This window comes from Urocitellus parryii, chromosome 8, assembly GCF_045843805.1.
Source record: "Urocitellus parryii isolate mUroPar1 chromosome 8, mUroPar1.hap1, whole genome shotgun sequence".
In the NCBI taxonomy this organism is placed as follows: Eukaryota; Metazoa; Chordata; class Mammalia; order Rodentia; family Sciuridae; genus Urocitellus; species Urocitellus parryii.
The window spans coordinates 11,660,831-11,675,877 of NC_135538.1; the positions used below are offsets into that span (position 1 = coordinate 11,660,831).

General features: G+C 47.4%; 1 protein-coding gene across 2 annotated transcripts in view; it reads right to left on the reverse strand.

Moving 5' to 3' along the window:
* Tiam2 (TIAM Rac1 associated GEF 2) overlaps positions 1–15,047 on the reverse strand; it is a 129,061-nt gene that overhangs the window by 30,527 nt on the left and 83,487 nt on the right. For both annotated transcript variants that reach the window (XM_026393814.2, XM_026393813.2), the window contains exon 15: positions 7,620–7,723. In XM_026393814.2, coding sequence (XP_026249599.2) covers positions 7,620–7,723 — 104 coding nt within the window. The remainder of the gene's footprint in view (positions 1–7,619; positions 7,724–15,047) is intronic.

The window sequence follows — 15,047 nt, forward strand, 5'->3', positions numbered from 1 at the left end:
CTGCTGGGTGGGGTCAAAGCTTGTGTCCTCCTCTCTGGGGAGTCTCCAGTCACTTTCCTGTTAGTCATCCTTCCAGCACGGGGAGGAGAGGGCGTAATTATCCCTTCAGCCTTGGGCTGGCTTGACAGCGACTTAATTCCAGAGCCAGGGCTCCACCTGACAAGCCCTGATCCTCCAGCCCACCCCTCGGTGACTCACACCGGCTCCCCTTGTTTTCTGCTCCTTCACTCTGATCTGAAGATGATCCTCGGGAACAACTGATTCTCCCCCCACCCCACCCCCAAGAAAAACAGGATGACAGGGAAAGTCTGCAGAAGACGAAGAAAGCAGGGGCTGGAGCAGACGGGGGACACTGGAGGCAATGAACAAAGGAGGGAGACGGTGGAGGAGATGGTCCTGTCAAGGCACCCACCCTGGGCCTGGGATGGGAGGGGAAGGCGGGGATGCAGGACCTGGGAGTCCTTCCACATTCACGGCATCAGGGCCTCACCCCGCGCTCCAATGAGAGGTCTGAAAAGCCGGGAAGGGTACAGGAGCACCAGTCCCCCAGAGTCACTGCTCTGGGCTTCCTGCCAGCCCCCCAAGCTCCCGAGTCCCTGCCTTTCAGATGCTCTGCTTCCCAAACCACATGCTCCACATTAAATACAGAAAGGACACACCTTTCCACAGTGACTTGCAAACTCACAGCCCGGAGGCCACCCAACCCTAGCCCAGGTCTTGACTTTGAGAAGCCACCTGAGTGTCTGAGTTTTAAGACTGCGAGCAGTCATCAGGCAACATCCAGGGGTGGCAATGCCCAAGTGTCTGGCGCCTGCTGGCCCTTTCTTTAGTTTGCTTCTGTCCACACACTTGGCAGAGGGAATCAGCGCCATTGCAGGGCAGGAGCAGAGACATAACTAGCAAGAAAAGTCATGAGCAAGACTTCTTCCCCCTGCCTTCCCATCAAATTCCTCCTTCTCCAGGATGAGCTCGCGGCTCCCCAAATGCTTTCCAAGCAGCCACCTGCGCAGGATGTCCGTTCAGAATCCTTCCAACTTCACCACGTTGGGTGCATTCACCCTGCTCTCCAGCGAGAGGCCTCAGGAGCTGGAGGGGGTGAAGGAGCACCGGGACCCCCAAAGAGGCAGGAAGAAAAGTCAGGAGCTGCCGGTTCAAGCACTCTGGTCCTCAGGCCTCCGGACACTTCCAGCTCCCTGTTCACTAACTCCCAGGCCCTCCCCAGCTCCCTGCACTGGAATTTGGGGTTATTCTCTTTCTTTTTTTTTTTTTTTTTTTTTTTTGCATTTTGATAGATGAGTGATATCTGCAACCCTGGTGCACATAGTGTGTATGTGATCCTTGATAGAAAGCAGGACGGGACTCCTGGTTCCCTCCGCACGCCAGCCGTCCTGCCATACCCAGCACAGGAGTAGCATCTGCCTGGCACATCAAGGTCAGACCCAGAAGAATAGGACATTAATGTCCTGTGTAGGAAGGTGAGAAAACAAATCCCACTAACTACAATGAGATTAAATGCCCTTCAGAGTCCAATGAAAACCCGGCACAGACTCTTGAAGCAGGTCCAGAGCCTGCCACCAGGTCCTTCCAAAAGGAAGTATGGCAGACGGGTGCACCAGGTACAAAACTCAGCCCAACACTGTTCCTTGTCAAGACTGTGTCCTCCCAACCCTCCTCCACAAGGGGAGGAGTGTGCAGGACCCCAGGGGCCAGCAGCACCCCCAGGCTTCCTGAGCATCTCAGTAGTCATGGACTCCATGGCCGAAGGAGGAGGCAGAACTCACACACAGAGCTGTTACTCAATTATGTTCAACTACCCTTCAGAAAAGCTCATCAGTTCATGCCACCATACCCGAGGAAAATTCACTACAAAGCCAGCAGGCCTTATCCTCATACAGATGACAAAGAGCCAAAGACCCCATTCCTAAGACCCTGGCCTCCAAGTCTTTCCATCTCATGAGGCAGTTCAGGATGATTTCCACTTACACTAACTCCAAGAAAACCGGGTGGCAGCTAAGACACTTAAGTCATGTGGTCAGATTCATGTCAGTGACATCCTGTTAGCATGCTTATCTGACACGGAATCTCCCAGGTGACGAGGCCGCTGGTTGAATGCAGGGGGAAGGCACTCAAAAAATGGGCACATGGAGATGTTCAGGAGACGGTAACTTATAACTTCATCACCTAAAAGCCGGGTAACTTGCCCGGTCACACAGTGGTAAATCCAGGCAGACAAATTCAGGTTTCCAACCAGACTCGAGACCTCCCCAAAACACTACTGCCTGCAAAGAAAGACTGCCTGGGATTACATCATCAAGCAAGATGGTCACGCTACCAGAGGGCATCACACCCCAAGTCATCTTTCAGGAGCAAAGCATTTGCTCAGAGAACGCTCTCCCCATCCATTGAAATAGGAATTAGATCCAATAACTGGAATTCAGAAATAGATTAATATCATCATCTTTAGTTTCTTAAAACTATTCATATCTATCAATGGACAGTCATATAGAAAGACTACCGTTTATAAATAAATTATATTTTTAGTTTGCCTTTTTAACAAGAAACATCTTACACCCCAGAAAACCATGAAATAATGCAGGAAACTCAAAGAAAGGTACATACATGGAAGTGCTGGAAAACTAACGATGTAGTCCAATAATCTTTTCCTATTCTTTTAGCTTCTTATATATGCAAGCCCTTCCAAGTAATTCATGTAAAAGCCTGAAAAGGTTGGGCTAAGTGGGTGGGCAGGAGTTAAATATTAAATGCCAGTTATGTTCACACTGTGTACAAAAAACCTAACCATTAGTGTGCATTCTTTTCTTCTACCTTGAAAAAATAAACAGGACAAAATATAACTTAAACATGATTAACTTGCAAAGAGCACAACACACGGTTGTCATGCTGTATATCTCCAGATTCTCAATGCTCTGTTCTATCAACACAACGCCTACAAACTGCAAAAATAATCACTGCCAAAGCTACATGAGGTGATTACATAAAATTCTTCTAAAAAGCTGCAAAATTATTTAATCGGGAAGAACTAAATGAAAAACTCTGCTTACCTTGTAGAAAACGGGCTTTATCTTTGCGGATTTTCTTTCACAGCATTAAGCCCAGTGCAAGTGTGGGCTATGCTCCCAGATTTTACAAGCAGAAAATTATTTGCTACCAGTGAATTCTTCCTTTCTCTCTTTTCAAACACATTATACAGAGTAAATATGTTCCTAGTCTTTTCTGATAATCTGTCTCTGACAAAACAATTCCTGAGATCAATTCAAAGACCTAAGAATGAGAAGGGGAAAAGTTGACCATGCCACAGAACTCGTGTACAAAGAAAGTTCTCGTACCCTCCGCCATCGAGAGAGCTCAGAGATGACTGCCGGAATACCTTGTGGAAGGAAAACAGTATCTTCTCATCTACATAATAGCCTGAGACATTTTTCGAGTCAAATCAACTTTCAACGAAGAAAATCATTTAAGCATGCCCACAATTGGATCAGAATCTACACCCAAGAAAACCCACACCCTCCTTTACTTACATGCTGCACCTAAAAGAGAGAAGTTCAGAGGGAACTGCTCCCTCCGAGAGAAAGGATCACATCCAAGTCGGCTGCAGGGGACGTGTCAGCCACGTCCTCTCCCGCTCTCATCCCCAGGCAATGAAACGAAAAAAATCCCCAACTGTTCCTCCCAGTCACATCCACGAGGACATCCTAGCACCACCGCCCTCTTCCTCCAAAGCAGCCAAAGCAGTGAGTGGGGAAGGCTCACCCTCTTCCTCTAGATGCCCGCCCCACACTGTGAGCCTGCCTGCCTGCCTGCCTGCCTGCCTGGAGAGGCACCAGGTTATGGCAGACGTGGAGACGGCAGAACCACCAAGTGCTACGTCTTCAGAGCCAGTGCCAAGTCCGTGGGGGGACTGCTTCGCACACCTTGAATTCCCACGACAAACCCCAAACTCTTTCAACCCCCTCGCCTGCAGAAAAGTTGTTTATTCCTTTCAAACTCCCAACTATTACAATAGCATATGCTAATTGCTAACAATACTGGGGGGGGGATCCCCCACCCAGGAGAGGCTGACAGGGTCACACAAAGAGCGGTGACAGTAATAGGCACCCTTAAGGAGAGAGAAGGCAATCAATTATGAACCATTTGCAGAAATTGCCGGGCTGTCAAAAGCCCTGGTTACAGCTGTGCTTCATCAAGCCAGGCTTCGTTTGATTTTCAATGGAAATTATTCCTTATTATCGAGTCTAGAATACTTGTTAGTAAAATATCCCAAATGGCCCAGGTTCAACCAGAGTCTAATCTGAAAAGAAGTTAATGACCCTGAGAAGAACCAGGAGCAGGGGCAGGACTTCTCCTTCAGAGCGACCCTGTCCTGCGGGCACCTTATCGAGGACAGTGCCTGGGGGCATCCTGAGGATCTGCTCCCCCACACTGGGCGTCAAGACACTCCCAGCCACCGTGTTAAACAGAAGAGGACTGCTTTCAGACACAACAGTGTTCCTAGGAGGTTAGGAAGGTGTAGAAGAACATAATTTATCATTAAATTTGAAACATACTTTTCATTTATATCCATCTCAATTATTATTATTGGTGCCATTTGATTCTTTTTCCCTAAGAAACAAAGAACACATCAACCACTCAGCATTTCCCTAAGTATGTTAATATTTGAAAATTCAGGAAGGTGATTACCATACACTTGAGAGGAATTTTGCAGCAAATGATTAACCTATTCACACAGGCTGAGTGTCCCCAATCCAAAAATCTAACATCCAGTATGCTACAAAATCCAAAACGTTTTGTGCACGACATGATACCCCGAATGGAAAATCACACAAATGACTTCATGGGGGGGGGGGTGCAGTCAAAACATAAGCACCCTAAAAACACGGCATAAAATCACCTCCAGCAGCTGTGTATAAGGTGCATATGAAACAGAAGAATTTCACGTTTAGAATTGGGTCCCAGCCCCCAAGATGCCTCAAACATATAGTGCAAATATTTAAAATTTGAAAATAGTCTGAAATCCAAATTCTTTTGGTGTCTGGAATTCTGGATAGGGGATAGTTAACTGATACTCTCCTTCAATAGGTTCTCTCTCCTGTGTTCTTTGGTAGGTATAAAGGTATGCATGAATGCATGTATTTGCACTCTCCCTTCACCATGAGTAACAATGGAGATGAGAGCTCAGATCACCCCAATTCCAACCTGACCACAGCTTTCACTGCTCTTCTAAATTCCTAACTGATGCTCTCAGGTTGACTTTATAACTGCTATATCTTCCGCAGCCACTGTCATTGAATAGTTGGAAATAGCCTTAACATGCTAACTTTCCACATATCTATTTTATTGAATCTTAAAATACAACAAATTTGGGGTGGGGAATTAATTTCCTTCTTAAGAACTTCAATGTGTAACTCAAGCAGATTATCACAGAGAGAAAATCATTATCCTTGATGGCGCTAAGTGATTTCCCCCAGCTGCCATGCTGTGCCCGTGCCTCCTGGGCATACTTGCTTTAAATAGAGCACCTCACTTCATGAGTGTTTCAGGAATGTTTGCTTTCTTAAAAAAAATAATAATAAGGCAAAGAAATTTATCTATTTCATGCTCTAGGAGCAACGGCTTCATAAAAAAATATTGATAAATATTTGCTATAATATTGGTTTCTAAAAGCAAATAACCCACCAGAGATAGAACAGGAATAATACTAAAAATGCTGATGGACTTCAGTTTAGGAGAAGAAATTGCATCCTGGGGCCATGAGCAGACCCTGAGGAATTGGCAGGGAAGGGCAGAGAGCTATGGCAGGAGGCAGGCAGGGAATGGAGGAAAGGGGAAGGGAAGAGAGGAGTGGGAGGCTGGACACCAGGGAGTGACCACTCTGAAGGTGCAGGCTCTCACCAGATGTGCCCTTCATAGTGGACATCATTATCCACAAAGGGCGTGCCACATGGCTCAGCCATGGAGACTGCCACCCAGGGGCTGGCTCCTGGAGCTGGTCTAAATCCGAAGGGCATGCAGTCCCACTTCAGCTTTTACTTAAATTCCTGCTGTTATGGTTTAGATGTTGATGCAGGAGTGTTCAGAGGTGAGGCGGTTCACTCTAGTTTGAGTGGACTGACTGGAGGTAACTGCAGGCAGGTGGGGCGTGGCTGGAGGAGGTGGGTCACTGGGGGGCGTGGGATGGAAGGGTCACCTTCCCTGTGGCCAGCCCCCTTTCCCTCCCTCTCTCTGCTTCCTGGCCACCATGAATGGTGTGGCGGGTCTCTCCCACCACACCCTTCCCCACGATGTTCTGCCTCACCTTGGTCTACACAACTGAATCTGTGAGCCAAAATAAACTTTTCCTCCTCCTAAATCGTTCTGGTCAGGTATTTTGGTCAGTGATGCGAAGCCGACTAGCATACCTATTGCTGCTCATATTTCCTCCATTCATATTTCGTACTTAAGAGAAAAGCAACTAACACAAAACAGTTATAATTTCAAAATCGAGACTGGATGTTCAGATACATCATGTCAGACCCCTTTTGAAAGTAGCCAACTACAAACAGTTAAACCTGCAGGAAAAGAAGGGACTGTAACAAGAGCCACTGGGGACATTGAATAAACTGGACCCCTGGTAAGTGGCTGGTGGGGTATAAGAGGGGGCAGCGCTGTGAGGACTAGTGGGGCTATTCCTCAGAGCTCAGCAGAAAGGCCTCCAATCCAGCAATTCCCACTTCTAGGTGTACAAGTGAAACAATGGAAGACAAGCATTTCAGCAGACATTTATGCACCACCATTCGTCACAGCCTCGCTCACCGATAACCAAATGAGAGCACCAGCCCAGGCACCTATCAACAGATGAGTGGGCAAACAAAGTGTGAGCTCTACAGGCAGTGGGATACCATTCAGTCTTCATAGGAATGAAAATCTGACACAGGCTAAAACATGGTGAACTCAGATGCAGTGAAATCAGTATCAGGAAAAAGGACACACATCATCCCACTCATCTAGGAGGTACCTAGAATGGGCAAATGAGAGAAGGTCTGACAGAGGTTACCAAGGAGCTAGGGTAAGAGAGGATGGCGAACGACTCGTTCTTGGGCAGAGTTTCTGTGTGGATTAAAAGATGGATGATGAAGATGTTGTAAAACTGAATATGCTGAAGGCCACTGAAGTGTATGCTTGAAAATGGTGACAATGACACATTTCATTTTATGTAGTTTTTAATCAAAACAATAACACGAAAGCATTCCAAAAATGGCTTACCTTTGACCCTCCCACCACGGTGGGCAGGGCGGAGATGAGGGGGGTGGGGGGGGATGTAGAAAGGAACAGAATAGTAATTTAACATGGCTTTCGGAACACCTGAGTTTAGGACTTCCTTGTCAAAATAGCTAAGCAAAACCATCATAATGTAGGAATGGTACCGTTCGCTGCTCCCTTCAATATCATGCCAAAGTTCTGCTTAAAGATAATGGCTCCCATTTGTAAAAAGAAAATATATTCTTTAAGGGGAAAAATAAGTTTGTACCAGGGACAGGATGAGTCTACCTCCCCTTTTCCCTTCTCAGGTAGAGGTTCACCCCGGCCTGCCTGGCTCTCGGTTTGTGATTGGGGCAGCTTACCCTGAACGTCTGCTCCATCTTCTCCCTGTGCGACGCCTGGTCCAGGGTGCCATCGGTCTGACTCCTCTTCAGACCCGTGGGGATGTCAGGAACATTGCTGAAATCTGCAGGGGAAAGTGACAAAGACATACATGACTTTGGCCACCTGCAGCCAGACAGAGTAGACTGGCTCAGGGAAAGAACACTGCCCGCAACCTAGAGGGACGCTGGCAGCAGTCCTTCACAACCCTGAGGTCTGCGCACGCACACAGCTGGCCCTCTGGAACACAGCTGGGCTCTCACGGAGGAAGCAGCATCTTCTGCTTGTTTTGGTCAAAGGTGCCCCATCAAAATAATGACTTACGGCCCTTGTCACTCCTTCCTGTTGCTGTGCAAACTGCATTTCACCAAGCTCTGATCTTACACAGTTTATTTGGATAAAGAATCCAACATGAGTGAACTCTGTTGATATGCCTCTATTTTTGGCTAAGAGAGGGCAAAATTACCAGAAATCTCTTAGAAAACTAATAGTGTAATATCACAGACACATTGCAATCCATTTCTTGCTCACCTGAAAGAATAATTTTTTTTAGGCATCAACCATGATTTCACCCTAAATTGAAAATATTAGACCATATCCTGTTAACTTCTAGAGGAAAGGTAAAGGGATAATTAGCAGTAGGTAGAGCACACGGCTTCCCAGGCTACAGCTACACACACCGACCTCTCCACTGTTCTAGTTAACGAATTCAACAGAGATGGAAAGACCTGCCTCTACACAACACAGCAGAGGCTTTCCTTCAGTGCTGGCATTTGTCAGGCACTCCCATCACCTAGGGGAAATCGGAAGGCTTCTGATTCCAGGCAGCTAAGCAGGAAGCCAACCAGTTGCTGGAGCCCAAAAGACATGGGCAAACTTGCAAAGAAACGGTCCAGCATGCCTGAGGCAGGCAGTGTGGTCTCTGGAAGACCTTAAGAAGCCCTGAGAGCCCTAGGAGGTGGACAACAGATGGGTAGGGATGATACTACCCTACCCGCACTGACACTACCGACCACTCTACAGGCACTTACTTATAAGATAGGGTGGGCGTGTCCAGAACGCATCTTAATGAGCTACACAGTTCTGCAGCTCTAATTTCTTCTTCCCTTTGCCTCTTCCAATACCCTGATCCCACCCATGAAAAGACCAGATAATCCAAGTCACACTGGAGTGAGGTTAGGGTAGAGCTAAGTTAGTCTAGATAAGGCAGAGCTCATCACAAAGGCTGAGCGGTCCTGGCCTCAATGCCATACCCACGCTCTGGCGAGCAGACTGAAGCAGGTAACCCAGGCTCTCCAAAGTGACCAGCCAGCGTGCCTCTACTGCAGTCACCATGCTCTCCTGGGAGACCAACTAGACCCTTCCCGGGAGGAAAACAGTCCTCCTTCCCGTGGGTTCAGCACAAACGCATCTTTCTGTCCATCCATCCATTCAAGCCACACTTCTTGAGCACTACCTGCTTTTCTAGGCACGGAGGCAGGTGCTGGGGACACAAAAGTAAGACAGTTTCCAAGTCTGCTTCTGGGAGAGGTGGCTGGCAGAGGCAGGACGGGCAGGGTTATGAGCATGACAGAGCAACACAGATGACATGAGCAGTCTGAACAGGGACGAGCGGGGATGCTGGGCAAGAGAGTCCTCCTCCCTGGGCCTTAGAAGACATCACCAAGAGGGGACTCCCGAATGAAATCTTTAAATCTGGGGGATCTGTCTTAAAGGGGAAGATGACTTTAAGACAGGGGACAGGGGCTCTAGGAGTGGACACAGCTGGGTGAAGATGGACAGCAGAGAGCAGGCAGGACCAGAAGCTTGAGTGTGGCTGCAGCAGAGATTGGGGCAGGGAGGGGAGGCAGCCTGGGACGGCAAGACCTTGCAGACGGACAGATCGGAAAGTCACAGAAATGCTGCAGGGACAGGGACAGGATCCAAATGGACACAGGCTAGAGTAATAACAAGAAAGTGAGTGGAGGCAGAGAGTTTGAGGAGGCGGACGCCATGGGTCTCCTCTTTGTCACCTATTAAGTGACACAGAAAAGAGAGGTATTGAGGGAGATGCCTGGAGAGAACCTGGAAACACTACGGCAAAGGGGTAGGGCCCTTGAAGGAGCGACCTGTCTCCACAGGGAATCTGAGGAAAGCAGGAGACTGTCACACCAGCCGGTGCGGAACCACGTCACCTAGGTTATGGAACCAGACTTGCAATGTGGCTGCCTTTACCTTACAAACAAGGAGCTTGGCATTTCCAAAGAGCTCACCAAGCCCAGGAACCATGGCGCAGTCCACACACGCATGCGTTCCTGATGGAGATTGCTGTGGCACCCACTATGTCACCAGCAGGCACCAAAGGCTGGAGATACCCAGGGGAGCGAGACCTCGAGTCCCATGAAGAGTCAGGCATGGCGAGGGCACAAGGAGCTTGGGAGCCTGCAGTGCCAGATGGACGCTGGTGAAAATAGCACGGGAGATGTCACAGCAGGTGCCAGGCAAGTTCTGAGTCATTCATCGAGTTTAGGCACAAAACTTTGAAACTAAAATGTAGGAAACTCCCTGAGCCACTGTTTCTTACAGAGAGAGACTCGTTCAGGTTCTGAAACCGCATGCTTCAAGCAAGCAGGAGAAAAGGTGGGGCATTTACCTGGGAACAGATTTGAGACCCTTCCCGTCAGAACCCAGCACACCTAGGACAAAGGCTGAGCTACAGTCCAGGAGGCTCCCCAACATCTTCATTGCCCCCAGCTTCAGGGAGCTCTGCTGGGCTCCTCTGAGGCACGAGCCTGGGCAGGATGGCCTCGGGAACCAACTCCTGGGACCCAAGAGGCAGCTCCGGACAATTTCTGATATCTCCAAGACAGAAAATTTCAGAACAGTCCACCACCCAAACTCCACAGAGGCATCTGCAGAGGCCCTGTGGTGACCAGCAATGTGCCAGAGCTGTCCTGGAGACTGACGAGGCACAGGGAGAGGCAAACTCCACAGTGCCCATGGCTGCCGACCCAGTTCCCCAGAGTCTAAACTTCACCAGAACCTGCAAAAGGAGCAGGCCTGAGTGTTCTTTCTAGAGGAGAAATAAATAAGGAAAAAGTACATTCTGGAAGGAGGGAAGATTAGCTATAAAAAGGGTGTAAGCTGGTAAGATCCGAATGCTTACTTGCAAAGCTGATTTAAACAGGCATCCTGTCCTGGAGAGAGATGCCTACATAGCCCCACTTACATTCCACCCACATCCTGAGCATGGGCTGCTAACAGGAGTAAATATATCCTACAAAAAAACCGGCTTCCACCTGGCAGAGCCTTCTCATCAGGATGCATATACTGTGACGTGTTCCCAGAGCTCTTCATTCCTTGGGGATAACGTGAAGCATCTGCTTCCTGCCCTCCCCACACTCGGTCGGCATCATGAAGTTCCAGGGTCCAGAAACCCCTATTTATATAAACATAAATTTATTTATATACAACTGTAAATCAATTTAAAAGAAGAGAAAACCAAACTGTAAACTCAAGAGAACTATTTCTCTCTGTTAGATACACCCTTTGTCTTTCTCATCTTATTCCTTGTGGAAATTAAGTTTGGGGTGAAGTCCTGCAATTTGGAAAACCTAATAACATTTAATGTGGCCAACGAAAGCGTCTATTTGGTAGCTGACTGAGCATGGCGGCAGTGTCCTGGGTTATGGGATTAGCTCCCATGTGGACCCACCTGTTGGATTTATCGATTCTCCCACCAGAGCTAGGCACTGAGCACCCACCAGGTGCTAGATCAGGTGCCACAATGAGCCCAGGCCCACCCATCTTTCTCATTTAATAAACAATTACTTTGTAGAGATGGATGACAGGCAGGCAGGTAGGCAGGCAGGAAAAATGAGCCCTGCACTTCCATATAGACAACCGAGGGGGAAACACGAGGCTTTAGGTATGACACACCTCGTAATTCAGTTTCCTCTTGAACAATGCGTCAGTACCCACCCCGTTAGTGCCACTGTCACCAAGTAGCTGGCAACCTCAAATCCTTTACAATTAAAGGGCAAAACCTGTGTTGCACTAACATCCTGGGTACCGACTTTAAAATAGAAACATCAAGAAATGTTAAAGTTAAGGTCGTCTCACCCACACAGCACGTAATCTCGAATTCAAAGTTATACAGTGACATCACTTTCAATCTAGTCTAGCGGGGGGATGTGCAGGAGTGCAGGCTCTGCTGTCTACCTCCCTGCCAGATAAGAAGCATCAGTCCACTCCAAGGCTAACTGACAGGCACGGGGGAGCTCCCTGGGAAGCGTGGCGTGGGGAAGCCCGGGAGGGCCTTGGCTGCAGTGGTCTCCCTGCCAACATCCCACCTGCAGCCTGGAACTGTGGGCTGCTTTCATGTTTGGGCCACCTGATTGTGGCCAGCCCAGGATCCCATCTTGCTGGCTGCCTCCTCCCTACTCAACTAGGTAGCAAGAGATTGGCATGAAAGTTTTTCCCAGGCCTTGGACACCACCAAGGGGCTGCCAGCAGAACCCAGAGAGCCCAGGTGGTGTGCAGCTGTAGGGAAGGGAGGGCTCTCTGCCACAGCAGCAGCCAGGGATGTGCCTCCTGAGGACAGTCTCAAGGATTCTGGTCAAAAGTCTGAGAATGCCTCCTGCATCCTGGGGGCAGAAGTTACAAGAGAAATTGAGGCGATCGACTGACTTCTGTACCAAGACAAGATGAGAGAACATTTGTTTTTTCTTCTGGGGTTACACTTTTTGAGAGATCAAGGTTCCTAGTTGTTAGGATGCGACCGTGTCCCCCAGAACTCGTGTTGAAGAGTCGGGTCAGACTTCCCTGGGATTAGGATGCAGGCGGGATGCCAGCAAGGATGCCACCAGCACAGCACTGTCCCCAGGGTCAGTGCTGGGAGATGGGGCCTAATGAGGGGCTCCGGTGACCAGATTAATGTCACTGTACAACAGGCTCTGGGGGGTGGGTCACGCCCTCCCTTTCACCTCCTGCCATGGGGGAATGCAGAGCGCAGGCACCATCTGGATCAGAATCGCCAGACCCACCAGTGCCTCAGGGTGGGACCTCCCCCTCCAGAGCTGCAGCCAGGGAGGTCTGCCCAGAGATCACCCGAGGTGTTTGTTACAGCAGCACGAACAGAATAAGACAGGAGCCGCGGTGTCAAGAGAAGCTCCGCGTCCCTCCGTGAACTGAGGATTCCTGGGACAGCGAGGAAAAGGCTGGGCCAGGAGAGGGGGGAAATTTTTTTTTTTTCCTGGTGCTGGGAATTAAACCCAGGGCTTCATGCATGCGATGCACATGCTCTGCCACGGACGCCCTGGAAGCTGTTTTTCAACTGTTTTTTCGATGTTTCAAGGTATATATTATAGCACACTGTTTGTCCATACTATCGGATCCAGAGCTCCCTTTTTGATACTATATGCTTATACTACCCTGGAATAAAAATCACATTTAATATAATCTACCTCCACATGTGTTTTCATTAAAACAAAATATACACACCCACACACAAAAAAAAATATGCTGTCCCAGCAGTAACACAGGGAGAAAAATATATGAAAAGTAATTTTTGATTTTATAAAATATGTGTTTCAATGTGCAAAGAACGGACCCAACCACTCCAGAACCCGTGTGGAAGTGGCCCACCGTGAACACGGCAGAGAATCACAGACACAGAGTCATGCTCTGTCACATCACCCACAGCCAGGTGTCCTGGAGGTCACCATCAGGACTCAATTTTCCAAAGAGGGGAAAACTCTATGTAAAGTTCTGAACAAAACAAAGGACACGCTTCCCTTGACTTGTTGGTCTGTTGCACTTCTAGAAAATTCAAAGCACCTTCCAGCTGTGGGGGAAGCTGGCTCTTGGCTCAGATCACTATGCACACATATCCCCCAAACCAGACCCACAAACTTCCAAGACGTCATGTGGTTGGCAATGCCACCTTCTCTGGGACCTGTCTCTGCCTCTCCCCCTGGCCAGGGCCTCAACTTTCTCTCTGGGAGAGTCCAGTGGCATCAGAGAACCCAAAATGCACCAAAAGCACCCAGCTGAGAGCAGCGACCCACTGAGCATTAGTATCCTGGCCCTGCAAGCAAGAGAAAGAATGCTCACTACCACAGTAAAAATACAACATCCAGACCAGCAACACATCATGTTCAGCTGGACCTCTCATCTGAGGTTCAAAAATAGTATCATTGATTAAATCATCAATCCTTAGAACCCACCCCCCCCTGTGAAGTGAAAATCAGGATACGCTTCCATAAAGAAAGTGGAAACAATTTTTAAATAATATCAAAGAAGCTAAAAGTGAATTCTAAATGGTTTAAGTTTTCAATTACATAATCCACTGTGGCATTGGTCATGCATCAGTGACTAATACTTAATTCCACTATGTTCTCACATTTAGATAACATAGTTTGTGTGAATTCTGCTCTTAATCTATTTGATTTTTCAATTTCTTAGAATTTCCACTGGGCAATTCCATAAATGAACAGCTTGTAGAGAATCAAAGAAAGTTAGATCAGAAAACAAACCTAGAAATTATTCTGATTTCTTCCTTCCTTTAAATACAAGTGCAGTTTTAAGAGAAGATAAATATCTTGCTAAATCAAAGTCCAGTTGAGGAATATCAACATTTTCTAAGTATAAATTTAAACCTCTTGTTCAGTTCTCCAAGCTTCACCCGTTGCTACAAAACTCTGCATAAATGCTCACAACATGGTTATGGTACAAAGAGCACACTGAACAGTGAGTTCCTTTGCAAAGAGGCTTAGAGCCTCCCAATTTTTAAATTTAAATGTGCAAACTGGGTGCAGTAATGCTTATTTTTAATTAATACTGATTTCCCTGAATTCTATTCATGCTCTTACTTTAAAATGCAGTGGTTGGTGACACCTTTCACTAATGGTATTTGCTGCACTCTGTCACACAGGCAAATCTCTCTTATCAGTCGGCAAGACACAATGAAATAAATCTGTTTAAATGAAATCCTGGAAATAATAGATGAACTGTTCTGTGAGAGGAAAAACAACTGATTTGGCCACAAAGTTAATCAAGTCCTAAACTGTACTGTTAACCAAAAGATCACCAGTTAAAATTACATCCTCCAATATAGGTAAAAATCAATCTGACCTTATCTAGGACTCTGCATTCTTCTTCTTCTTGAGGCTAGGAAACTCAAAGGAGAAGACCAAATGTCATGGTCAAGTTTGCAGAGAAGTAAATTCTATCATAGCATAAATACCATACCAGAAAAAAAAAAAAAAAAAAAAGGAAATTTCAAAAATCTCTCAAGTTCACTTAACCTGAGGTCACAATCCAGGTGATGATGTTCTTGACAAAGCCAGTTCAATTTTGGTGATAAACGGAGGGAAATGCCAGTAGAAAATGTTTCTTAATAACAGGCCGCCATGATTGGATTCACTATC